General features: G+C 36.1%; 2 protein-coding genes and 1 non-coding gene across 3 annotated transcripts; all 3 read left to right on the top strand.

The window, feature by feature from the left end:
* Positions 1-16,149: 16,149 nt before the first annotated feature.
* Positions 16,150-16,704, top strand: LOC122016825 (histone H4). Its single transcript, XM_042574241.1, has one exon. It carries the CDS (start codon positions 16,218-16,220, stop codon positions 16,527-16,529), a length of 312 nt encoding a protein of 103 aa, XP_042430175.1. The 5' UTR covers positions 16,150-16,217; the 3' UTR covers positions 16,530-16,704.
* A 477-nt stretch (positions 16,705-17,181) lies between these two features.
* Positions 17,182-17,252, top strand: TRNAG-CCC. Its single transcript has one exon. It is a non-coding gene; the product is annotated as a tRNA-Gly (tRNA).
* A 4,936-nt stretch (positions 17,253-22,188) lies between these two features.
* Positions 22,189-24,186, top strand: LOC122014454 (probable receptor-like serine/threonine-protein kinase At5g57670). Its single transcript, XM_042570685.1, has 7 exons — positions 22,189-22,507; positions 22,600-22,860; positions 22,947-23,104; positions 23,193-23,272; positions 23,356-23,491; positions 23,568-23,720; positions 23,842-24,186. The coding sequence occupies exons 1-7, from the start codon at positions 22,300-22,302 to the stop codon at positions 23,986-23,988; spliced, it is 1,143 nt and encodes a 380-aa protein (XP_042426619.1). The 5' UTR covers positions 22,189-22,299; the 3' UTR covers positions 23,989-24,186.
* The last annotated feature ends 1,941 nt before the right edge of the window (positions 24,187-26,127 follow it).

Here is a 26,127-nt window from a genome sequence, read left to right as displayed (position 1 = left end):
CAGTCGATCTTTTAATTTACCTCTCTTAAAGGAGACGGCTTACCAAGTGTGAGATGAAATAATCACTTTTACTGTGAATTTGAACAGATGGTTGTTAATTTCTATAATACTATATTATCATATACTGGTTTTATTTATTAGAGAATGATAATTCATTAAAAATAAAATTTTAATAAGTAAAATCAATCAAGAGTACATGGTGTCCACTGTATTTTAAATAAATACTATTTAATTATAGTAGACGGTAAAAATTAACTATAAGTTGTCGTAATTGTTATCTTCATCCATATTATATTTCCTATTCAAAATTTAAAATTTAGATCATATAAATTATTTTATTAAATTTAGATATTCAACTTTTATGGTATTATATCTTTACTTTTTTATTTCCTTTATTTTTTTTTCTCTTTTTTCAAAATTAAATGATATATTAGGTGGTGTTTATTTGAGTTTAGGGATAATAAAATGAATTTATTTTCAAAAATTGTGTTTAGTTGATGAAAATGGAATTAAAATTTTTGAATGAAATTCAAAAACTTACGTATTGATGAAATCTACCACCTCTTCCCTTGAGTTTTGACGAGAATGAGAATAAGTATAAAATTTTGGACAAAATACCCTTAGGGTGCGTTTGGTTCAAGTTATTATGTATAACCTTAGTTATGTGATTACCAGGTAATCACATAACCAAGGTTATGGGGAATAAAATATAACCAAATATTGTTTGGTTCAACTTAGGTAATGCAACAAAAACTTGTTTGTTTGAAGATTTTAATGAATACCTTAGTTAATATTTTACCGTATTACCCTCCGTTACAAAATCAACTAAACATATTATTATTATTATTATTATTATTTATTTTTTATGTTTTTTTACTTTTCTTTTTCTTGTATATTTTTTTACGTTTTTATGTGTTTTTTATTTTTTTTAATGTTTTTATATTTTTTATATTATTTATATTTATATTTTTTTATATTTTTACCGTTTTTAAATTTTAAATTTTATTTATTTATTTTATTTTTAAATTTTTAAATTTTTATAAATTTTTTTTTAAATTTTTTTATGTTTTTAAAAATTTTAAATTTTTTTAAATTTTTAAAAAATATATATTTTTTTTAAAAAAATTAATTTTTAAAAAATTTTAAATTTTAAATTTAAATTTTTTATTTTTTTAAATTTTTTATTTTTAAAAATTTTGAAATTTTAAAAAAATTTAAACATTTTTTTATTTTTTTACATTTTTTAATATTTTTTTACATTTTTTCTCTTTTTTCCATGTTTTTTCTTATCGGAGGGTATTTTTGGTAAAAAAAATTCGTTAACCCCGGAATCAAGAAAAATCTTAGTTTTCTGAGGTTTTCCGATTCCGGGCTGCATGACCCTTTTGCTGACGTGTCGGACATGGAACATTACTCGGGAATCATCGAATACTTAAACCAAACAAGGTTTTTGTTGATAACCTTGGATGGATAACCAAGGTTATCAAGAATAACCCCGAACCAAACGCACCCTTAATGTATTTGTTTAATATTTCTTTCATATCACTCTTTTCTTTTCTCTTTTATCATACTTTCTCTCTCCTCAGTCTATCATCACACTTTATCTCTTTTTAATCTCTCCCGCAATACACTCTCTTTACTCATTTCTCTCATCACACTTTCTCTCTCTTCATTTTCTCACATCACATTTTCTCTCTTATGACACTTTTTCTCTCCTCATTCTCTCTAATCATACTTTCTCTCCTCTCGGGACAGTCTAGTGGCTAGCACATGAGGTGGTGCTACCATTGTTGGTTGCTACTGGGAATATCGTACCGGTTCCCCTGTATAAAAATTTTGTACAAGTCCTGAACCATTCCTATCAACCTATTATATTCTTTAGAAATTAAATTTGAATCATGAACGGAACTTAACATTATTGATTCCAAATTCAACTTATTTGTTCTTAGTGGTTTGGACTTGGATCGCAGACGATGCTTAACATTATTGATCCAAATCCACCCATGTTACAAATTCAATTAACTATTAATTTCAGATATTGGCTTCCAGGTTAAACATGGCGAGACACTAGGTCTTCTTGGGTATGGGAACATCCACCACTTCTTAGACAAAGTCTTTCAACGAAATTTAATATTTAATTTCCTTATAATAACCCTAGGTTTAACTAAAAAGAACAATCGTATCACAAGTTAAAAAAAAAACACAAAATCGAAAACATAAATTCGATAATCCTAGATTCATTAACTTCTTGTATTTGGTATTTCAAGATCTAAATAAAAGGATGAACTAGTTATGATGCAGAAACTAATAACTAGTTATACCTTTTATAGCTTATAGACCTCACGATCTTCTATCGTATTCTTCTTTTTATCTTGGACGTCGTGTGGGCGACGATCTATCGAGACAAGAATCCACCCAAGCTTCCTTCTTCTCCAAGCAAGTTTCGGTCACCACAAGAACTCCAAGAAAAGATGAGGTTCGACCACCGCCACCAAGCTCCAAGGGATGCTAGAAACAAAGCCTCTTTTCTCCACTTCTTCTCCAAGCAAAATCCGGCTACCAAGGACTCCCCAAGAGTTGATGTCGCGGGCCACTAAAGAAGAAGAAAAGGAGATGAAGAAGGATGAGGGTGTTAGGATGTATACTAAAAGCCTAGCTTTTGGTATAAACATTTATCTAGAAATAAGAATCACATTGGTCAAATGTCTACATTTATGATAAATGTAGTTGTTCAATTAATTTATATTGTAGATAACATGGTGTGTGGTGTCACACACAGAAGATTATGTTATCAGTACCTTATAAATTATAAACAGTAGCTCACGACCAAGATGGAAAGAACAAACCATTAGAAGGTCGTAGTGTAATTAGGTATTAGTTTATCTTAACTATATAATTACACTAGTACACTTAGAGTGTATTGAGTAGAACCATTAGAGGTCGTTTCTTTTATACTGACTTTATAAAGGAACAAAGACCTCAGTTATTATGGAAGTATGTGTTCTTAATCCTAATATAATAACAAGCACATATATTTGATATTTATTTCTTTAATTTATCAATGTGTGAGATTTAGTTTGATAAATCAATAAGACCGATAAGTTGGGAAATAATATCACTTATAGTGTGTGTTGTTGATTATAGAAGGAAACTGTGTCCTAGTAATCTAGGTTGAGAATGTCCTCAAGAGGAGCTCATAAGGATTGTCATGTTAAACCCTGCAGGTGGACTTAGTCCGACATGATGATAAGGTTGAGTGGTACTACTCTTGGACTAAGATATTAATTAAATGAGTCGTCAGTAACTCACTTAATTAGTGGACATTCGACATCTTAAACACAGGGAGACTAACACACTCATAATAAGAAGGAGCCCAAAATGTAATTTAGGATTGGTGCGGTAGTTCAATAATAGTTCTCTAGTGGAATGAATTATTATTGATAAAATTAAGTTGTGTGTTCGGGGCGAACACGGGATGCTTAATTTTATCGGGAGACCAAAACCAATTCCTCCTCTCGGTCCCTATTGTAGCCTCTTGTATATAGAGATTTATACCAACCACATACCCATCTTCTTACCCATCCAATGGGGCCGGCCAAGCTAGCTTGGAACCCAAGCTAGGGCCGGCCAAGTCCAAGTGGATGAGTCAAGTTGGTGGCCGGCCAAAGCTTGGGTCCCAAGCTTAGGTGGCCGGCCACTAAAATATTAAAAATGATTTTTATTAAAATTATTTCTTATGTGGATACCATGGTTTTAAAAGAAAGTTTAAAAATTAAAAATTTCCTTTTATAGCTTTCTACAAAAAATTAAGAGAAGAGATTCATCTCTTTCCTGATTTGTAGATTAAAAGGATGGTTTTAATTTTTTCTTAAAAACTTTCCTTATTTGTAAATCATCTACATGTTTAAAAGAGAGTTTAAAATTTGAAATCTTTCCTTATTTGTCAATTAAAAGGTGGATTTTAAATTTTTTAAAAAAATTCCTTTTTAACCATGTTCATGATTTAAAAGAGAGTTTAAAAATTAAATATTTTTTTTTATAAGTTTCTACAAGAGATTAAGAAAAGATTTGATATCTTTCCTTATTTGTAGATTAAAAGAGATTTTAATTTTTAGAGATAACTTTCTTTTTATCCACATGTTTAAAAGAAAAATTTTAATTTATAAAATTTCCTTTTTATTAACCAATCATGAAGGGATGAAAATTATTGGAGAAATTTTTTATAAATTTCTGGAGACAAATTAGGAAGTTTTAATTAATTAAAACTTTCCTTGTTTGTAGCTTTAATATGGCCGGCCATTATAATTGATGAGAAGAAAATTATTTTTAATCAAATAAATTTTCTTTTTCAATGGCAAAAGAATTAAGGAAGTTTTTATTAAATTTTCCTTATTTGCCAAGACCAAGGATTATAAAAGAGAGGGTAGAGGAGACTTCATTGTGAACATCTCTATTCTACTTTTCCTCTCTTTTCTCCTTGGGTGTGGCCGGCCCTTCTTTTTCCTCTCCTCTCCTTTGTGTGGCCGAAACCTTCTCTTGGTGGAGATAGCTTTGGTGGCCAAATCTAAGAAGGAGAAGGAGAAAAAAGAAGCCTCTTTTCTAGCATCCCTTGGAGCATTGGTGGTGGTTGAAGCTCTTCATCCTTGGAGGTGCTCTTGTTGTGGCCGAACCTTGCAAGGAGGAGAAGAAGGTGCTTTGGTGGTTTCTCATCTCGGAAGATCATTGCACACACAACGTCCGAGGTTAGAAGAGGAATACGGTAGAAGACCTAGAGGTTTTTGTTTGTAAAAGGAAAGGTATACTAGTATTTAATTTCCGCATCATACTAGTTTTATTTCTTTGTAAAAATATCAAATACAAGAGGCATGCGATTCTAGTATTTCGAATTAGTTTTCAATGATCGTTCTTTTGTTTTTCTTTTCCTTGTGATTTGATTGCTCCTTTTGGTTGACCTAAAGTTATTTAAGGAAATTAAATATTAGCTTTCCTTAAAAGGCTTTGTCTAGGCGGTGGTGGTTGTTCCCATATCCAAGAAGGTCATGTGCCTCGCCATGCAGTCCTGAAAACTAATTTTGGAAATTAATATTTAATGGAATTAATAACCTAGATGATTTGGATCGAACGTGTTAAGTTCCGCAGAAGATCCAAGTCTAAACCTAAAAGAACAAGTAAATTAAACTTTGGATCAAACGTGTTAAGTTCCGCAGGCAATCCAAGTTTAATTTAAAAGAACACATGGTAGCTAGGAAAGGTTTAGACCTTTGTACAAAATTTTTGTACAGTGGAACCATTAGATTTTCCGAGTAGCAACCAACAGAGGGTCGACCACCACCAAGGAGGAGAGGAATAATAGAAGTATTGTTATAAGGTGAGGCACCTCTACCCTCTCTTTTATATTTCTTGATCTTGGCAAATAAGGAAAGTTTTAATAAAAACTTCCTTATTTTCCTTGCCATTGAAAAGGAAAATTTAACTAATTAAAAATCCTTTCTGGCCGCCCATATCTAATCCTCCAAGGAAAGAAAGTTTTAAACACAAAATTAAAACTTCCTAATTTGTTTCCGAAAATTTTTAAATAAAAATTTCTCTTTTAAAAATTCCCTTCATGGTTGGTTATAAAAGGAAACTTTTATAAATTAAAATCTTGGATGATTTACAAAAAGAAAATTTTTCTCTAAAATTAAAAGCTTCCTTTTAATTTAAAAATAAGGAAAGATATCAAATCTTTTCTTAATCTTTTGTAGAAACTATAAAAAAAAAGATTTAAATTTTAAACTCTTTTTTAAAATCATGAGGATAGTTAAAAAAGAAAAGTTTTATCAAAAATTAAAATATTCCTTTTAACTACAAATAAAGAAAGATATCAAACCTTTCTCTTAATCTTTTGTAGAAAATTATAAAAGGAAAGATTTAAATTTTAAACTCTCTTTTAAAATCATGACTTCCACGTAAGAAAATATTTTAAAAAAATAAAATCCTTTTATTTTAATGTGGCCGACCAATTAATCTTGGGTTCAAGCTAGGGTCGGCAACCAACTCACCTTGGTTTGGCCAACCCTAGCTTGGGCTCCAAGCTAGGCTTGACCGACCACCTTAAAGTGGGTATGAGTGGGTATAAGACTTTATAAAGAAGATGCTACGACAGAGACCAAGAGGAGGAATTGGTTTTGGTTTCCCGATGAACTTGAGCTTCCCGTGTTCGCCCCGAACACCCAACTCGAGTTCATCAATATATCTCATTTCACTAAAGAGTTATTATTGAATTACCACACCAATCCCATATTACTATATGGGATCCTTTTTATCATGAGTGTGTTAATCTCCCTGTGTTTAAGATATCAAATGCCCACTAATTAAATGAGTTACTGACAACTCACTTAATTAATATTTAGCTTCAAGAGTAGTACCACTCAACTTTATCATCATGTCGGACTAAGTCCACCTGCAGGGTTTACATGACAATCCTTATGAGTTTCTCTTGGGGACATTATCAACCTAGATTACTAGGACACAATTTTTTTCTATAATCAACAACACACACTATGAATAATATCATTTCCCAACTTATAAAGCCTCTTGATTTATCGAACTAAATCTTACCCATTGATAAGTCAAAGAAATAAATATTAGATATATGTACTTGTTATTATATCAGAATTAAGAGTACACACTTCCATAATAACAAATGCCTTGTTCTTTTATTCAGTCAGTATAAAAGAACTCACCTTAAATGGTCCTGCTCAATACACTCAGAGTGTACTAGTGTAATTTTATAATTAAGATAAACTAATACCAAATTACACTACAACTATTCCAATGGTTTGTTCATTTCCATCTTAGTCGTGAGCTACTATTTATAATTTATAAGGAATTGATAACATGATCTTCTGTGTCTGACACCACACATCATGTTATCTACAATATAAATTAATTGAACAACTACACTTAGCATACAAATGTAGACATTTGACCAATGTGATTATTTATTTTAAAATAAATGTTTATAAAAAACTAGACTTTTAATATACGCTCTAACAACCATGAGGTCTGGAGTTCGAATCTTGGCAAAGCCGAGGTAAATGTTTCCCTTATGTGCTAATCACTATTCCAAAGGCTAGTAGCCGTCCGTGATTTACCTCTTCCATGTTGGCCCTGGGATGGGTTGGCGGGAGCGCTAGGGGCGAGCGTATTTGCCTTTTGCCACCATGCTTTCTCTTCCATTGCCCCCACAAGTTGAGTTGGTAAGTGGCAGGTTGATTGCCACATGAGATCTTGAGGTCGAATTTCAGGCTAATAGGGTGTAAATCCCTACAACCTGTGTAAACTCACCCCACTTGTCACTTGCCTTGTCAGTTATCGTGATTTACCTTCTCCCTGTTGGTCCTGGGGCGGGCTGGCTTATTCGCCTTTTGGCCACGTGCTTTCTCTCCCATCACACTATATTTTCTTATTCTTCCTCATTACAATTTCTCTCTATTCAATCTCTTCCATCACATACTCTCTCCTTATTTTCCTTTTATCATACTTTCTCTCTCTTCTTTATATCCCATCACATTTTTTCTCTCATCATATTTTTTCTCTCATCATACTCTCTCCCATTGAGACCCCACGAGCTTAGCTGAGTTGGTAAGTGACAGATTAATTGCCGGATAAGGTTTTAGGGTTGAATCTCGGGACTACATGGCATAAATCCCTATAATCCGTGTAAACTCACCCCACCTGTCACTTGCCTTCTCAATCATCGTGATTTACCTTCTCCGTGTTGATTTTAGGGCCGACTAGCGAGGGTGTTGGGGCGAACATATTTGCCTTTTGTCTGATGCTCTCTTCCATCACAGTTTTTTTTCTCATTTTCTCTTATTATATTTTTTCTCTCTTCATTCTTTCCATCATACTTTCTCTCTCATCACATTTTCTCTTTCTTCATTCTTTCCTATCACATTTTCTCTCTCAATCATATTTTTCTGTCACATTAAACTTTCTCTCATATCTAATTTTTGTTCTTATTTTTTTAAGGATATAAAAGAAAATTTTAATTTTTATTCCTATTTAGATTCCTAAAAAAAGAATCAAACACTACCTTAATATTTAAAAAATAAAATTTATTTTCTAAATTTAAAAATATATTATTTATATAATCTAAATTTTAAAAATAAATAAAATAGATTATACAAAATTTTTGTTACATAAAATCTAGAATTTAAAATAAATTTTATATTCAGATAAATTGACATGGATACTAATACTTGCAGCAAAAGGTGAAATCCTTACCCCTAGGACCCCCATCGATCGGACCCATGATCATTATGAGAAAAATAAATCATAACACCCGAACTAATATGGGACAGACCGGGTGAACATGGATACTAATACGAACCATCAGTACGTATTCGGGTACTTACCTTCAAATGTGACGTCAATTTAACTCTTTTGATTTTTGATTTTTTTAATCTATTTTTAACTATAAAAAATGTCTTTTTTATTTTTTTTTTTATTTTAAGATTTGTTTGAGGATCCACGTAGTATACCTACAGGGCTACAGAAGCTCAGGTATGTCAGTTTAACCAGCCGATCCGGTACAGACAGTACCCTAAAGACAGTGTATATTTAAACTTTTTTTATTATGATTTTTTTTAAACTTCCTATTATGTTTACTTTTAAAAATTAAGGATTGAATTATAATATTAAGTAAAAATAACAATTTTTTTTTTTTTTATGTGTACCCACCCAATTCTATCACTCTAGAGTGTGCATCTAATTTTTTAATATTATAATCTAATTTTTAAATTCTGAAACTAATTTTTTATAACTGTCAATTTAAGAAAAAAATTATAAAAAAATAAAATAAATAAAAAATGCCTTGCGCGACTTCGCACTGTATACCTACGGCACTGTCCGTGAGGCAGGATCAAACCCTTAGGTGGGTCCATCGTATCGTACGGCAGGTACAAGAAAAGCGTGGCGATCGAGTATTAAAAAAAAGTGTAATTTTGGGAAAAAAAATAAAAAAGGCAAGCCCAAAAACTTCTATTTATGTTCCAGCCCCGCCTCGCGGCCTCCGAGTCGTCCCTTGCTCGCTTTTTTTTTTTTTTTCCTTCCCTTCTAATTCTCGACAAAGATCGTCTTTTCGGGTCTTCGGAGAGAGGTCGGAGCATGCAGTGCGAAAGCGACCTCGTGGCGCACGGAGGCACTGAATCCTCGATGAAGAACGCGTTCCCGTTGGGGATGCGAGTGCTGGCGGTGGACGATGACAGAGCTTGCCTCAGAATGCTCGAAACCCTACTCGGACAATGCGGATATCGAGGTTGATTGTTTTTCTTTCGCTGTGGATTCGTCGTCGTTGATTTCTTTTGGTTGTCTACCTTTTCTTTTGTTCCGTATCTGGGGCTAACGCCAGGTGATTCTTGGTTTTCTTTTTCAGAAAAAAAATCGTGGTTCTATGATTGCGGTTGATTATTATTTTTTTTTTTACCTACAGAGACCCAAAAAAATCTCCGCTTTAAAAGGTTTTGGTGAATTGAATGAAATAGCTGTGTCTATTTTTTTTTGGCTCGTTAGGTTTATGTTTTTCAAGAACTCGGCGATAGAAGTTGAAGGAGTGCGTTGCTTGGGTTCTATTTCAACTCGTCTTAGAATCACGAGAATGACTAGATGGTTCTGTATCTGGAAACCCATAGATATTCTTCAAAGTTTGTGAAGAAAAAATTAAAGGCCAATCTTTGACTAATAGTCTTATCTTAAAATTCTCTGAGATGACTTTATTTAGGTAGAAATTCCAACTTTGTTTTCCGGTAGCATATGTCAGTGCGTGAAATTTGAACTTGATGATGCACAATTTAGGAAAAAAAGGAGCATTCATACCATGAGAAATCTTATACATGAAATCTGTATAGTTCATCAATCTCAAAGTAAATTAATTACTCAGGGATCTACTTCGATTAATGTGTCCAAGTAAACCATTTCCTGCATTAATTATTCATTGGAAAAAGGTTATCTCAATTGCACTAACAGAGTACAACTTGCAGTTACAGCAGTCCAACACGCAATGGCAGCTTTAGAACTTTTAAGAGGGAACAAAGGCTACTATGACCTTGTGATAACTGATGTTGAAATGCCTGACATGGATGGCTTCCAGCTTTTAGAAATTATTGGTCTTGAGATGGACTTGCCTGTGATCAGTAAGTTTACAAATGTATGTTATAGAACTCTATTTTGTTTTGTTTATTTTATAATATGCTGTTGTTTCTTCTGCAGTGTTATCCATCAATTCTGAAACCAGCTATGTAATGAAAGGTGTACTTCATGGGGCTGTTGACTACTTGGTGAAACCTGTTAGGATTGAAGAACTCAAGCTCATATGGAAACACGTAATCAGGAAAGCACTATCAGATAAGAAGGGGAGTAATGAACTGATCGGCAATAACAATGATATTAAGGCACATGAGGATGAATGTTTGAGGATTTCAAATTCGTGCATCAATGAAGTAAACAAGGGCGAAGATTGTGCTCATGAAATAGCAAAGCATAAAAGAAGGGTCTCAGGTGGTGAAATAGCAAAGCATAAAAGAAGGGTCTCATGGTCCACTGATTTGCATTTACGTTTCATTGCAGCTGTTAGAACTTTAGGCGTTGACAGTAAGAGATCAAAGTGCTTTATATTTGTAAATCATAATTAGTCAAACTTGTGTTTAATATCTCTAGAATCTCAATTTGCTTCTATATATTTCACAGGGGCTTTACCTAAGAAGATACTTGAACTCATGAATGTTGAAGGACTCACTCGAGAGAATGTTGCAAGTCATTTACAGGTCTGTCCTTATGTTCATTATGTTACCTTTTATTTTGAGTGAAAGCCTTGCAGATTTAGTTTTCCTTTTTGAGGGATTTTTTTTCTAATATCTAAATTCTGAAATGAGAGTTTTACACGTTTCAAATATTTATATTAGTTAAATTATTTATCTTTTCAGATCATTGCTTATTTTAGCGATTTGCTTAGTTATTCAGCAGCTTATATATTTGCTTGGGTCCTTATGTGCAGAAGTATAAAAAAACTCTGAAGAGGAATGATGGGTGTCATTTTAACGGCCTCAGTGTGGATTCTTCAAGTTCTGTTTTTTCATCCTTTAGCCAGCAAGCTCATGCTAAAACAAGTTCTTGTAAAAAATTCAGATTGGGTGAGTATCAGGAAGATAAAGTGATTGCTTCATCAGATCCTCCCCATACTTCCTTTGGGAGCTCTGTCTCTTCACCGTACCGGCAATTTGCTTCACACTCTCAAGCAAGCTTGAGGCCAGAATATCTTTGGTTTCCCTCTGATTTCTCAAGTCCAGAATTGACTTATGAATCATCCAGGCTTGATGTTTTCAGCTATCCATCCCTAACTTCAACATCTGATCCAGTTGATATTTGTCCAACTACTCAGACCAGTACGAGCAATCAAGACCTGAATTCATATTCCCAGTTTCACTGTCCATCTAACCAATTTTCTGTGTGGACGTCATTATACAACAACATAGAACTCAATGACTCAGCACATCTGAATACAGAACTGTTATGTAAGTTATTTTGGTCATGTAGCAGATCCTCTTCATTTTTTTTTTGCCTACTTTTCTATCAAAAATTCACTCTTCAAAACCTTTGAATTTTTTCCCCAGTAATTCTAATTTTAGATATATTCCTTGGTTGCATTGTAGCTGACATAGGTATTACAACAGTGGCAGGAGGCGACATTGTGGACATGCAGATGTTTGGCGAAGTGAATTTCAACTATACTTATCATTTAGAGTCGACTAAAAACCAATCTGAGGATTCACCAACAGAAATGCTGTTCCATCTTGACCGATGCAGTTCTGAAGATGACCTTAATACTATTCTTAAGCAGGTATGATTTGTTGTTTCTTTATGATTGTGAGTCAGCATTATAATTGATTTACATGATAATATCATTAAAGGATGTGTTTCAAGTGTGATAACCTTTAACTTCTACTGTTTTCCAACCTTTTGCACTTTAAAGTAATTATGGGACCCAAGTTAAAAATAGGGTAATTTTGCATGCAGTCCCTATTGGCAAACAGATCTTTGCATGTAGTCCCCATCCATGAAAATCTTTGTTTTCACTCCCCAGTCAAACATCTTTACCTAATTGCCCATGATATTTTTAGGTACAAAAAGTCTAAAAATCAGTATAAATCCTCTTAAATTGAGTATATTAACTTAGAATCTAGTATATTTTCTATCAAATTGAGTACGATTCTTTTTTCACCTCAAAATATACTCGATTTTAGTTTAATGTGCTGAATTTAATATGAATTATACTCATTTTTAGACTATTTGTACCGAAAAATATGAGGGTTAATTTCAATAGAAAATATACTCGATCCTAGTATAGAGTACTAGATTATAGTATAAAGTGCTGAATTTAACATGAATTATACTTATTTTTAGACTTTTTATACCTAAAAAATAAGAGGGATAATTTTGATAGAAAATATACTCGATTTTTAATATAAAGTACTGACTTTAAGAAAAATTATACTCATTTTTGGACTTTTTGTACTCAATTTTGAAATTTTGTACCTAAAAAATTTGAGGGGCAATTTAGGTATCAATATTTGCATGAGGGAGTTGAAACAAGTAATACTTTGCATGCAGGGAGTGGAAACAAAGTTTTTTGGACATAGGGATTGCATGCAAAGTTAACATTATGATTGGAGATTTTTCTCTAATTTACCGTTAAAAATATATTGTTTGTTTCTTTGTATTTTCTTATTTTGTTATATTCTCTCTCATGGAATAGTAAAGCTTTATGCAAGGAAGTTCCTTTTTTTTTTTTTTTGTCTTCCCTGTTAATATGTGGTTTCTCAACAGTTGCTTTTAGTATTTCTTTGATCATTTGATGATTCTCCCTTATGTCTAGTTCAACTTCTCAATTGACAACCTAATTCAACAACAACAAAAAACCGTAAATCCTAGTTATTGGGGGATTGGTTACTTGGATCGTATGCTATATAGTTGAATCTTACTGAACTATTATGGCCCAAGTTTATAAATTCATCCTTAATTTTCTTAAAAAAGAGTTTTTTCAGTTCCCTCTATTCTCTGTTACTCTAGTAATCGATTCAATTCATCTAACTATAAAATGTAATGATAAACTTTGTTCATTTTTTTAACATCCAATTATCTTTTACTCCATCCCATAGTTGTTAAAAGCAAACACTTCGCTCCCTTAAGCGCGAAAAGCAGCTAGGCACAAGCCTTGTGCTTCAGAGACCTAGGAAGCCCACGCTTCACTGTGCTTTGCGCAAAAACACACACGTTCACTTTTGCACAAACCGCACATTGTCTACGTGGCTCAAGCGAGGGAGCTCCCTCCTACTATAGGTGGGAGCTCCCTCATTTTTGACAAGAAGCTATTCCTTGTTTAGGGAGTCGTTCCTTGCCTTTTTATTTTTTTAGTTTTTTTTTAAAAAAATAAAAATAATAAAATATCAAAAAATAATAATGTATGAGAAAATGTGGGACGCATGAAGAAGTTCTTGGGAGGTCTTTCTTATAGTGGAGAGATGTGTGAGGTTTTTACTTTTAAGTTGGCGCTAATGTGGCATCGAGGGAACTCTTAGAGAGCTCTCACGATTGTGGGTGCTCTAAACTTTCTCCTTTTTTGTAGTTTAAAGCCCTAGACCCTCTTAAAATCGATCATTAAGTCAATTGGTCTGCCTTTCAGCACTAGAAGCATTTGCCTCTCGATCATTGGTAAGTTATTTTTTTTTTACTCTTTTGCATATTCTGACGTTCTGGAGGCGTCATGGGATACCTTTGGCGCTATAGGAAGCGTTGCGATGCTCGTGGTTACTGTGGGACTCTAGACGATCGAAAACTTAGGTTTGCGGATTTGATTAATTCTCCCAACTAAAATGGGATAGTTCGAATATGTTTCATAAATCGTAATTAAATTATCTCAATAAAATATATAATATATATTTAAAATTAAAAAAATTCTAATAAATTTTATTAATTCATATCAATCAGATTTATATTTTGATAATAGGTCTTTTGTTCATTACACTTTTTTCCCGTAAAATATGCGCTTAAAACTACAAGACCCGTAGACGGGATCCTCTGGTCCCGTCTGTCCTAGTCCGTCCTTGGATCAGGGGCAGTGTTTGGAGGGATTCAATGGTCCCCACCTGTTTAGCATATGGGGATCATTGAATTCCTCCAATTATTACAGTGGGCCAGGGCCTGATCTGCTTTTAGCGTACCAAAGGATCCCTGCTCGAGTGTTTTTTTTGCGTCTTGCGCTTTTGACAACTATGCCCCATATATATATATATATACCTTAGTGTTCTTATCTTTTTACCATATCAACTTCATTTTTCATATATGCTATTTCATAGTTCCCAACATTGACTCATAAAATATGGCTAATTTGTAGATTTTCTTAATTTCCTTTAAGCCAATGACGGGCAATCCACTTCATAAGTTCCTCTTGCTTTTGACCATCCACCAAAATTCATTAATAATAACCTTTTTATAGCTAAACAATAGACTGGCGAACTGATGGATATTGATTCTCTCTAGTTCGCCCATGGGCAATTTCCTTACTTTTCAAACCAATGTCTCAACTCGTTAGCTTTTCTGTTATTCATTTGCCTAAGATGTTAACGTTTTCTAGGATTCTATGTCTTGCCTTTTCATCGAACGAAGACACAATTGGCCACGACCATAAAGCACCTGTTGGTTTACTAATTCTTCAATGCCGAAGCAACTATATATTGGAAATGTTTGGCTGGATCCCATTATTTGAGCATAAACAGTTTATTTCATCTTTTCTGATACCTTTAAGATCTCACCAGGAGAATTAATTTCGATGAGTTACTTTATGCCCGCCGCTACATTTTGATTTCTGCCTACAAATAAAGCAAGTTTATTACTCTTAGCAAGTCTTTGCTTTCTTGTGTCTTTCATCATTTTTAACTGAGTTAAGAATCTTCCACAGGAATCACATTCTGACTTTTATCTATGTGCAGTTTCTACAGTAGGAGTGCGGCTAAGCTAGTTAGCTTACAATGGCCTGTTGCTGCTAAATTCTCAGTAATGTCCTGTTGCTGCTCAATTCTCAGTGCTAGTCGGCAATATGAACTTGTACGAGTATGTTTTTACGTCGAAACTGTCAAGGAGATTTGCTTAGTTGGTCACTTCACACTGTTCAAGCTTTGTGTCCCCATGGATCAAACATTCTTCTTCCTATGGTTAAGATATTGAAAGCTGAACTTCCCAACTCTGAGGTTTTACTATGTATCTATGAAGATCGATCAGTTGAGCAGCTGTGATCGATCCAGAACAGTCAATTAAGATGCTAGAATAGAATAATAGATTGGATAATTGTATAAATATATGAGGTAGAGAGAGATTCTTTGATGTAGGCTAACACCCGACACTGAAAACTATCAAGTGATTCATTTAAATGATTAAACGTCGTTTGTACATTTAGAGTGATTAGTAGCTCATCAATCATTAATTTGTAAAAAAAATTAAGAGAAATATCAAATGGCTGTATCTATTTTTTTAAAAATTAAGTGGACGACCTTTGTGATTTGATTCCGAAAATATCTTTTTATCCAACTTTGTTATAGTAATTACTGATAGCTAACAACGTGTAGTAGAATTAGTAGCTGTTATAATGAATAAAAGTTATCCAGTAATTATTACAATATGTTTAAAGTAAGTTATTTATATTATGTTTAAAGTGAGTTTAGGATTTAAATTTTAGGGTTATAGTAACTACATGATAATTTCTATAATTATTTTAAAATAATTTTAATAAAATTTAAATAATTTCTAACAAAGTTGATAAATATTATTTTTACATAATAGTATTTAAAGACTTTTGTTTTCGGATGAAGGGATATTTCGGGAAAAAAACAGCGTCCCTTTTATTTTCAATATTTTTGTCGTCCAAATATTGAGGGAGAAATCAATAAATTGATTAAGCAACTCTTCTGAATCCGCTCGTCGTTGTTTAGACCAATGAGCAGCCCGGATTTCTGATCGGATGGTAAGGAATGAAATTGATGCTCTTCCCACGGATCGCCAACCCATCCGACAGCCCACGCTGCTCGCCGAGTCCCTCCTCTATAAATACAACCCAAATCGGCTTTTTTCGTAGTCTATCGCTTGTTGCCCCAATTCGTTGAAGCGAGAGAGAGAGATCGATAATGTCGGGCCGCGGAAAGGGAGGAAAGGGGCTGGGGAAGGGCGGCGCCAAGCGCCACCGCAAGGTCCTCCGCGACAACATCCAGGGGATCACCAAGCCCGCGATCCGGCGACTGGCGAGGAGGGGCGGCGTCAAGCGTATCTCCGGCCTCATCTACGAGGAGACCCGCGGCGTCCTCAAGATCTTCCTCGAGAACGTCATCCGCGACGCAGTGACCTACACCGAGCACGCTCGTCGCAAGACCGTCACGGCCATGGACGTAGTCTACGCCCTCAAGCGCCAGGGCCGCACCCTCTACGGCTTCGGCGGCTAAACTTCATCGATGTCAGATGCTGCAAGGGATTAAAGGAAGCATCTTGTCAGATCGTCTATTGTATCCTAGGAAAATGAACCTCGAGTGTGCTTTTAGTTTTGTTCCATCGAATGTTGATAGATGTGGTTTTCAACTTTTCCTTAGAAGCTAATGGAACTTTGGTTTGGCGTAGCAATCTGAAAACTCGCCTTTTTTTTAATCCGTTTTTGCAACTCTGGATGGTGAATTGCTATGCAATTTACTGATCAAAATGAGCTTGCTTCAAATTTCTGCGAAGCATCTTAGATTATACATCTTAGATAACACCTTTGGGCACTCCAATTCCTTGCAGGATAAGTCAAGCAGGACAATCTTCTTTATCGATGTACAGTGATTCAGTGAACTCTATTGGATTACTGTTCTTGAGCAATTTGAGTTGGTAAACTGTCATTGTGAAGTTGATGTGGGAGATGGAATAGGGTGCGTACGCTACTTTGATATCTTGAACACTGCGTCGTTGCACGAAAGATCGTTGTATGTAAAGAAAGAGCAAGATTCTTTACAAATCTGATATCCTAAAATCGGTTCTTCAAATTGTTTCTTAGTAAATGTGTTGTGCATTCTTAGCATTTGAAAGATTGTAGAGAGTAAATGTAGGCTATTACATCAACAGGCGCATCTGGTGTAGTGGTATCATAGTACCCTCCCACGGTACTGACCGGGGTTCGATTCCCCGGATGCGCACTTGTTTTTACCTTAAAACTCTTATAATTTTGGTTTTTTATGTTTCAGAAATAAAATATAATTGGTTTCGTTGAAGCATATAGAAAAACATGATAAATAAAGAAACAATTCTTTCTTCTGCCAATTAATTTTTCTCCCAAAATTTTTTAAAAACTTTACTCCAATTTCACGAGGATTCTCTACGACAATCTAATATTACAATGATTCTTTTAGTACGTGAACTCAGTTCATGTTGGTTTAACTTAGGGCATGATCCTCCTGAGCCCATTCCCAGACAGTTTATTGAAGATCATAAAACTTCATCATTTTCACTTTGTTACTCTGCTCTCTAATTCTTTTTCTTCGTATTTGACTTAGCATTGGAGAGGTCAAGCTAAGACACGGCTTAACCCCTTCTAACGTCTTTTCTTTTTAAGTCTTTTCCGTCATCATCGACAATCAACCCGACAAGAAACAACCCGTAATAAGCCTACTGGCTAGAAGCTGACTCAGCGAGAGATGATCTGTCATCCGCTAATCCGCTAGAAGTCGACCCGTCATAAGTTAAGTCGACCGAGCAAGAGTCGACCTGCTAGATGCCAACCCGACATAAGTCGACTCAGCAGGAGACGACCCACCATAAGCTGACCTGCCCGAAGTTGATCCGTTCGAAGGCCACTCGCTAGAATTCAACCCAACAAAAGATGATTTGATTGCAGTCTTCATCCTTGATCTTATTTTGCATTACAAAAAAGTTATTTCACTCGAATCACAAAGATTGTTCTTTTGACATATCAAAATCATTAATCTTTTTGGAACACGGAGTTAGAAAAATCTATGACACAACTACGAGATGAGATCATCTGTATGTCCTAGATTCTTGTATCTTCATATATCTTTACCAATCAGATAAATTAGATCATATCTCAAAGATGTAGTGTAAATCATGCGGATGTCATTGTTGATGCGGAAAACATCCGACGATCGAACTTATATTTTGATTATGTCAAAGGGATCAAAGTTAATATGTTTTGTTTTCTGATGTGTTGAATGAGTTTTACTGGAAAAGTCCTAAGTATACTTAGGCAAAAATTCTAATTACGGTTAGACAAGTGGAAAACCATAGGAGACGGTAACCCTAGGTCATAGGGGTGGTACCCTATTCAGAAAGTCTTGACGGGTCGGAGCTTCGGACAAAAATCTTGAGGGTGGTAACCCTAGGTTAAAATCCTGGTACCGTGAATCGGGTAGAAGTTTAGACGGGTCGTGGACCGGGCGTCCAGTATGAAGACCGGAAGCATCGAGCGCCGAGCAAAAGTTCTGTCGGTCTGGAGGACCAAACTGGTAAAAGGTAAAACTCTCCTGAGTGGAGTAGGTGAGGGTGCGTTCCCCGGAAGAGGGAACAGTAGACGTTGGTTCGACCTAGGGTTTCTGGTCAGAAATCCGAAGTCAGAATCGGACAACCGGGATGCTGTCAAACATTTCACTTACTATGTTTACATCTGTTCTAACTTTGTCTTGCAGAGCATGTTGTTGTTTTGGAACTAACGTGTTTTACAGGTACAAAAGGAACAAGCTAAGCCTCGGATGAACAGTGTTCAAGGCGCTTCCATGGAATTTGGAGGCGCCTCGGGTGCAAGACTGAAGTTGGCTGTGTAGAGGAGCTGGAGGCGCCTCCATAGAGCTTGGAGGCGTCTTGGACTGCTTCTTGGAGGCGCCTCCATGGGGCATTGGAGGCGCCCTCAAGCGGATAAGAGACAGTGACGAAGGCTTATCACAGCAATCAACTCGGGATATAATTTTGGATTCGAGGCGCCTCCATGGGGCATTTGAGGCGCCCTCAATGCCCAATAAAAGGCAGTCTCGAGGCAGCAACAGGGTAATCAATTCTCAAGTTATCTTTCATCAACGCGCTGCTAACAAGACGACCTAGGAGTGCTGTTTCAAGTCACCGACAACTCGGAGCTTCATTTCCTTAATTTTGTTATCGGTATTGTTTTAATTTGAGCTGTAACTGTTATACTTGTACACTTTCTCGATATTATAGTTGTTGCTCACCGAAAGCGATCAACGATCGCGGGCCTTGGAGTAGGAGTCGTCCTAGGCTCCAAACCAAGCAAACCCTTGGTGTCTCTCTATGTTTGTACTTATTCCGTTTATCATTTCCGCTGCTTTAACTCGAACGTTTTCTGAATTCGAAGTGAGTGAAAGCCACGAATGTTATTCACCCCCCTCCCTCTAACATATCTCGATCCAATAGTCATGACCGTCCGATCGATAAAGAAACATAGAGACACAAGAATCTAGGGACAGAAGATCTCATCACGTACAACTATAGTGAGCACAGTGACATTATTGATACGAGTATCAATGCAATCGAGCCAATTGATCTCCTCAAACACCAGCAACATTGATGAAGGCAGTGACTTATTATCAACCATCGGTTCCACTCGTTTACTTTATTTATACAAATAGTTTTAATTAAAGGACGAGTTTTACACATGTTTACTAATCAATCATATATTTAAAAATACTCCAATCAAACAAATCCTTAATTTGTCCTTTTAGGTGTGCAATTGCATAGATTCTCCAATCAATTCGATTCATTGAATGAACCTGACTAATTAATCATAACCTAACGCTTAAATGAATTAATCAAATTCACAACCAATGCAATTAAATAAGCATTCTTTAATTCCCAATGCCACAATTCACAATCAACTCTTATATTTTTTTAATCACTATTTAATTACTTCGATTTGATTTGGACATTCCACCGATTTATTGTCCATAATTTAATTGTACAAAATGTCAATTAAATCTTGTCCTAGTATCTTAGATTAGAGTTAAGTTCATTCCATTCTAGATGATAAGTCATTTAAAAAATGTTATCCGTGTGAAATTAATAAGTATGGAGAATTTTAAGCAACAATTTAACATGAATTAGAATCGAATTGATGTTAACACGTAGGAAACTATATATTTTTTTTGTTTCTTCAGTTGCAGCAAAGGCCTCCTAGGATATATAAGGGAAGTAAATTACAAAGACTTTGCATGACATAGTGACCCTTTGCATATATATATATATGAAAAATGATTTATTGAAGGAAAAATAGACATCTAAAATGGTGGACCTATAAAAATGAAAATAATGAACTATGAATTTATGTATGTATGTATCCTTGAAATTTTTTTCCTTATATATATATATTTTGAGAATATTTTTTTTAAAGTTGAATTATATAAAATGGTTTTCAGTTTGGTTGTATTAAAGCATATTTTTTGATAATTAGGGTCAATTAACTGACACACTTTTAGAGGTTAAGTTGCACAAACTTTAAAGTGATAATATATATATTCATAAAATTTAAATGGTCACCCAATCAATGGACCATCTCACATGATGCATTTGTGATTTTTTAAAGTGGAATGATAGACAGATAACTATTTGATTTCCTAGTTTGTGGAGAATAACGATTGAGTTTAAAGAAAAATAAATGAAAAGATTTCTTCAAAAGTAAACTTAGGAAAAATATAATGTATTTACGTTAACATAGTTGACTAAATTTTGAAAAAGATATAGAACATACTATGGCGATCATGTTTGAGCCAAAGTAAGATGAGCATCAGATTATGTTTTAATTAAAATATAGTCCACTGTTAAAATAATACTAGTATTGTTTTTTAAAAATAATAAAAATTTTAAAAATAAAAATACATTCGTTATCCATATATATAAAGGGTGATAAATATACGTACATAAGTATTAGACCCATGATAAAATTAATTTTTAATTATTATGTCAGAGATATCATGTATCTATTACTAAAATAAAATCGAAAAAAGTTCATAGCAAACATTCCATCAATTCAACATTTTTAAGTTAATCATTATTATTAAAAAAAATTTATCCATTAATTTATGGAATTTGAGATTTGATAAATATACAAGAAACTATGAAAATATCATGTTGATGTATCATTGGGACGGATTCATGTGCCCTCCGATTATAGTATAGTGTTAAATTGCCATTTATATATTCCTAGTTTAATCTTTAGCTAAGAGTGAATCCTCTAGTCCGTAATTTACGGATCAGAAGATGATCCCTTGTATAGGATTGGATAATTTAGATGGACCTTACCTATTTACAGATGAGATCCATTCAAATGATCCAATCCTATACAAGGGGTCATTCTCTGATCCATAAATACGGACTAGAGGATCCCACCAGAGCTAGGGGTGTAAATGAACTAAAGGTTCGCGAGCTATTCGCAGTTCGATTCGGTAAAAAGCTCATTCGAGTTCGTTCGTTTATCTTATTGAGCTCGAGCTTAAGGATATTCGGCTCGTGAGCTCGCGAACATGTTCGTTTATAGGCTCGCGAGTAAAAAAAACAAGCCTTAAAACGAGCTCTAAAACGAGTAAAAAATTTGAGCTTTAAAATGAGCCAAAAACGAGCCTTAAAACCTTAAAACGAGTCCGAAAATGAGTCCGAGCTCATTTAACGAGTTAGGCTCATTAATTTTGATAATCGAGCTAATAACGAGCCGAATTCGAACAGTTCATGAGCTTGATAATTTCAAAACGAGTTGATCTCGAGCCTTGTGATAAAAGTTCGATTTGAGCTCGAGCTCAGCTCGAGCCCGTATATAACTTAAATGAGTCGAACTCAAGTTTAATACTGTTTGACTCGTTTACATCCCTAACCAGGGCTAAGGTATATTTCTAAAGATTTTTTTTTAAAAATGAAATATATAATCATAGTGAGTATTTTTCAATGTATTATGGCGGTCAATGAAAATCCGATAATAAATATTAGAGACGGTGAATAAAGTTAAAGAAATATTGTTTTTGAAAAATAAAATATTGGACTTGTGATATCTTGTGTGACAATTTAACCTTTTGCATTAAATGCTTCCTTTGCATTCCTTGGAAAGCAAAGCATCTCCTCAGGTTTTCTATGTAAACTGTATGAGAATCCATTAATGCCATTCCATCTCCCCCTCTCCTCCGCCTCCGCCTCCGCCTCCTCCCTCATCTTCAGTTGCAGAGAAGAAGAAGAAGAAGAATGAGGCAGCTTTACATCCGAAGCCGAGGTCTCAGACGCCTCCTCTCCTCCATCGGAAGGAGTAGGAGCAAGGAAGAAAAGTGCAAGGAGGAGGACGCCTCCGCCTCCCCTGTTCCCGAGCCGCTCGACGAGAAACCGCCGGCCAAACCGAGCTGGAGATGCTTCTCCTACGAAGAAATCTACAAGGCAACCGACGGTTTCCACAAAGGTCAGTCTTTTAAACTTCTCCGGCCATGTTCCGACCCGCATTGTTCTTCAAAATACGATCTTGGCTAGTGACTGCTGGGTTTCCGTCCGCAGATAACCTGGTGGGCAGAGGCGGGCACTCGGAGGTGTACCGGGGCGTGGCGGCGGATGGGCAGGCGATCGCCGTCAAGACTCTGATGCGGGATTCGTCGGACGAGCAGAGGGAGAAGGATTTCCTGACTGAGCTCGGCACCGTCGGCCACGTCCGCCACCCCAACGTCTCCTCCCTCCTCGGCTTCTGCATCGACCGCGACGAAGACCTCCACCTGATCTTCGAGTTCTCTTCTCGCGGCTCTGTCTCCTCCAATCTCCACGGTAACTTCAGCACGAACCAAACACCACCCGCGCGGCACGATCGACCTTCGATGGATCAAAAAACTGTCTTGTCGATGTACTTACAGATGAAAATTCACCGCCGATGCCTTGGAAACTGAGGTACAGCATAGCGTCCGGCGCCGCCAGGGGACTTCATTACCTGCACAAGCAATGCCGTAGAAGGATCATCCACAGAGACATCAAGGCCTCCAACATCCTCCTCACCACGAATTTCGAAGCTCAGGTAGCAACCGCTCGTCTCTTGCTCGCTGCTAAATCAACCATTAGTGTGTTCTCCAGGCCAAACCCAAAAAGGAAATCCTCCGTCTCAGATTTCAGATTTCGGCCTCGCTAAATGGCTCCCCTCCCAGTGGACTTACCGCGCCGTCGGCCCGATCGAAGGCACATTCGGGTACACATCTCCAACTTCGAACTCAATTCCAGCTCAAATTAGCAATCCGATCAGATAAACAAAGTCGATGACGACATCCACAGGTGCTTGGCGCCGGAGTACTTCACGCACGGCATCGTAGACGAGAAGACCGACGTCTTCTCCTTTGGCGTGTTTCTGCTAGAGCTCACATCGGGAAGGAAGCCGGTCGACGGCTCTCACAGAAGCTTGCTCAGCTGGGCGAGCGCCGCCAGCCTTTTTTCTTCTTCTCTTTTTTCTCATTTTCGATTAATTAACCAGCCGCTTTAATTTGCAGGCAAGGCCCTTCGTGAAGGATGATTCCACAATTCAAATGCTGGTCGATCCAAGATTAGCAGATGATTACGACGTGGAGCAGCTCAAAAGGCTCACCTTTTCAGCTGGCCTTTGTATCAGAGCTAATGCAGCTCTGCGACCTTCCATGACTGAGGTAAAATTTGAGCTTCACTGACTTTTGTCACTGCTTGTTTGCCTCTAGTCATCCCAAGCTTCCCTTTGTCCTCACAGATGACTGCCGTTGTGTATATAAAAAACTATGTTGGTTTTGGCAGGTAATGGAGATCTTGGAAGGTGGCGAGATTTCACAAGATCGATGGAACATGCCTGAGGAAGAGGAGGAAGAGTTTTGGGGCTTCGATGATCTTGATGACGACGACAGTGATTGTCATACTGCATCTGCGAAGTCAACTGGAAGTTAGGGAACACAATTTTAGTAGTACTGATGTAGATAGTCATAGTTAGTAATGTTGTAAGGTTGATGCATTATCTTAATTTGAGTCGAGGCCTTCGATCACCAAATGCATGTCTGATTGCTGTAAAGAAGGAAGATTGAGGCTAGTGGAGCAGGATGTAGTAGTCTCTTTTGGATAGGAAAATGGAGCAGTTTTGATTTAAAATAGGCTAAACAAGTGATACTAGTGAAGGCTAAATGATCAGTGGTGGTAGGTTTAAATGCCTACTCTGTCTGTTTGGAGAGAAAAGTTTACATATCTGCCACTTAGACATTAGTAGGAACTACTGCAAATTTCACATACAATTAACAACAAATCATAACATGGGCATTAGTGTTCTTGCCAGTAGCTGCAAGGGATTGAGAAAAGGTGATTCACTCATCCCTCATTGTCGATCCCATAGCGAAATAAATTAAGTAAATTATGGTAACCGAGCGGTTTTTCTAGGTGGAAGAGATTTTATTTTTTAAGAGATTGTTCTCCTGGGATCCGATTTCTACTTTCACATGGTATTTTACCACCTAGTTACCAACTCGACTATGCTCGTGGGACAGTAGGTGATCAAACGTGCCAAAATTGACTCGCTTATCCCAAATGCCACTCACCGTCGGCTCCATTGTGAGTTGAAGGGAGTAAATCATGTTAATTGAGCGTCCTCTTTAGGTGGGAGAGATTTAATTTCCCAGGGGATTATTCCTTAGGGGATTCAATCTCTATCCTCATGTGATAAACTGATAATCTATCACTCAAGTACTAACTCGGCTTTACTCGCGGGGGTAACAGATGATCAAACATGTGGTAAAAGGTGACTCGTTCACCTTAAGTGCCCCTCATCGTCGGCTCCACAACAAGATGAAGGGGGTAAATCATGATGATAGAGCTGCCTCTCTAGGTAGGAGGGATTTTATTCTCTTAGGGATTTGATCTCTGCTCTCATGTGACAATCTACCACCCCAATACTAACTCGGCTATACCCATGGGAACAACATATGATCAAATATGTGGCAATCTACTACTTAAGTACCAACTCGGTTATGTTCGTGGGACGGTAAGTGATTAAACATTGATGCAAAACGTGATAACGCTCATGCTAAGTGCCCCTCATCGCCGATCTTATGGTGAAATGAATTGAGGTAAATATGACAGAGAACCTTCCTAAGTGGGAGAGTTATTTGCTGCAGTTGCGACTCAAACCCTTACCCATTGATGCAAGTCCACTTGGGTACCAACTCAATATGCCCTAAGAGGATTAAATATTGATGCAAAAAATATAATAACGCTCATGCCAAATGACCCTCATTGTCGACCCTTAAGTAGGAGAGTTATTTACTGTAGACGTGACTTGAACCGTTGCCCGTTGATGTAAATTTACCACTTGGATACCAACTAAGTTATGCCCGGGGAGCACAAGGTGATCAAACATTGGAGAAAGGTAATACCAACTAAGTTATGCCCGGGGAGCACCAGGTGATCATTGGAGAAAGGTGAAGTTGTCACCTTAGCAACCCCTCCATGGCAGCCCCACACCTTTTGAGAGACGATAAATTACGGAGGACATTTGCTCTAGCACGACCCTATGTATGGGGAAGTCAGATATCCACAACGACCCTATGTATGAGGAAGTCAGATATCCAATGAGATATTTTATATCCACTTAAAGTTGACCCTAAAATTTATTGGAATAATACTAAGTGATCAAACATATGTCAAAAAAGAGAATAACGCTCATATGAGACGGTTAAGCATCGTTGGCCTAGTTATACAACCAAGTGATCAAACATTGTAGCATATGAGATGGTGATGATAGGCAATGCTGTGTCTATTTGTTGTTATTTTTTTTTTCTGAAATTTGAAGTGATTTTGAGGTCTCGAAATCAGAGGACCTCATAATTACGAAACTAATGATATCTGAATCATACAAAGGACCACAAAATTCTAAGCTGTATGTATGAACCAAATGAATTCATCATTGTGTGTCTAAGTTGCCCTCTTAAAACTTGCAAAAATCTGATCTTCAGAACCTGCAAATAAATTTCAGTAACTGTCTTCATACATTAATTGGGTGGAGGACCAACAAATCTTAAATTTGAATATCATAACCAGAAA

Source organism: Zingiber officinale, chromosome 8B, assembly GCF_018446385.1.
Source record: "Zingiber officinale cultivar Zhangliang chromosome 8B, Zo_v1.1, whole genome shotgun sequence".
In the NCBI taxonomy this organism is placed as follows: Eukaryota; Viridiplantae; Streptophyta; class Magnoliopsida; order Zingiberales; family Zingiberaceae; genus Zingiber; species Zingiber officinale.
The sequence above is the reverse complement of the archived record's forward strand: the minus strand, read 5'-3'. Positions and strand labels throughout refer to the sequence as shown.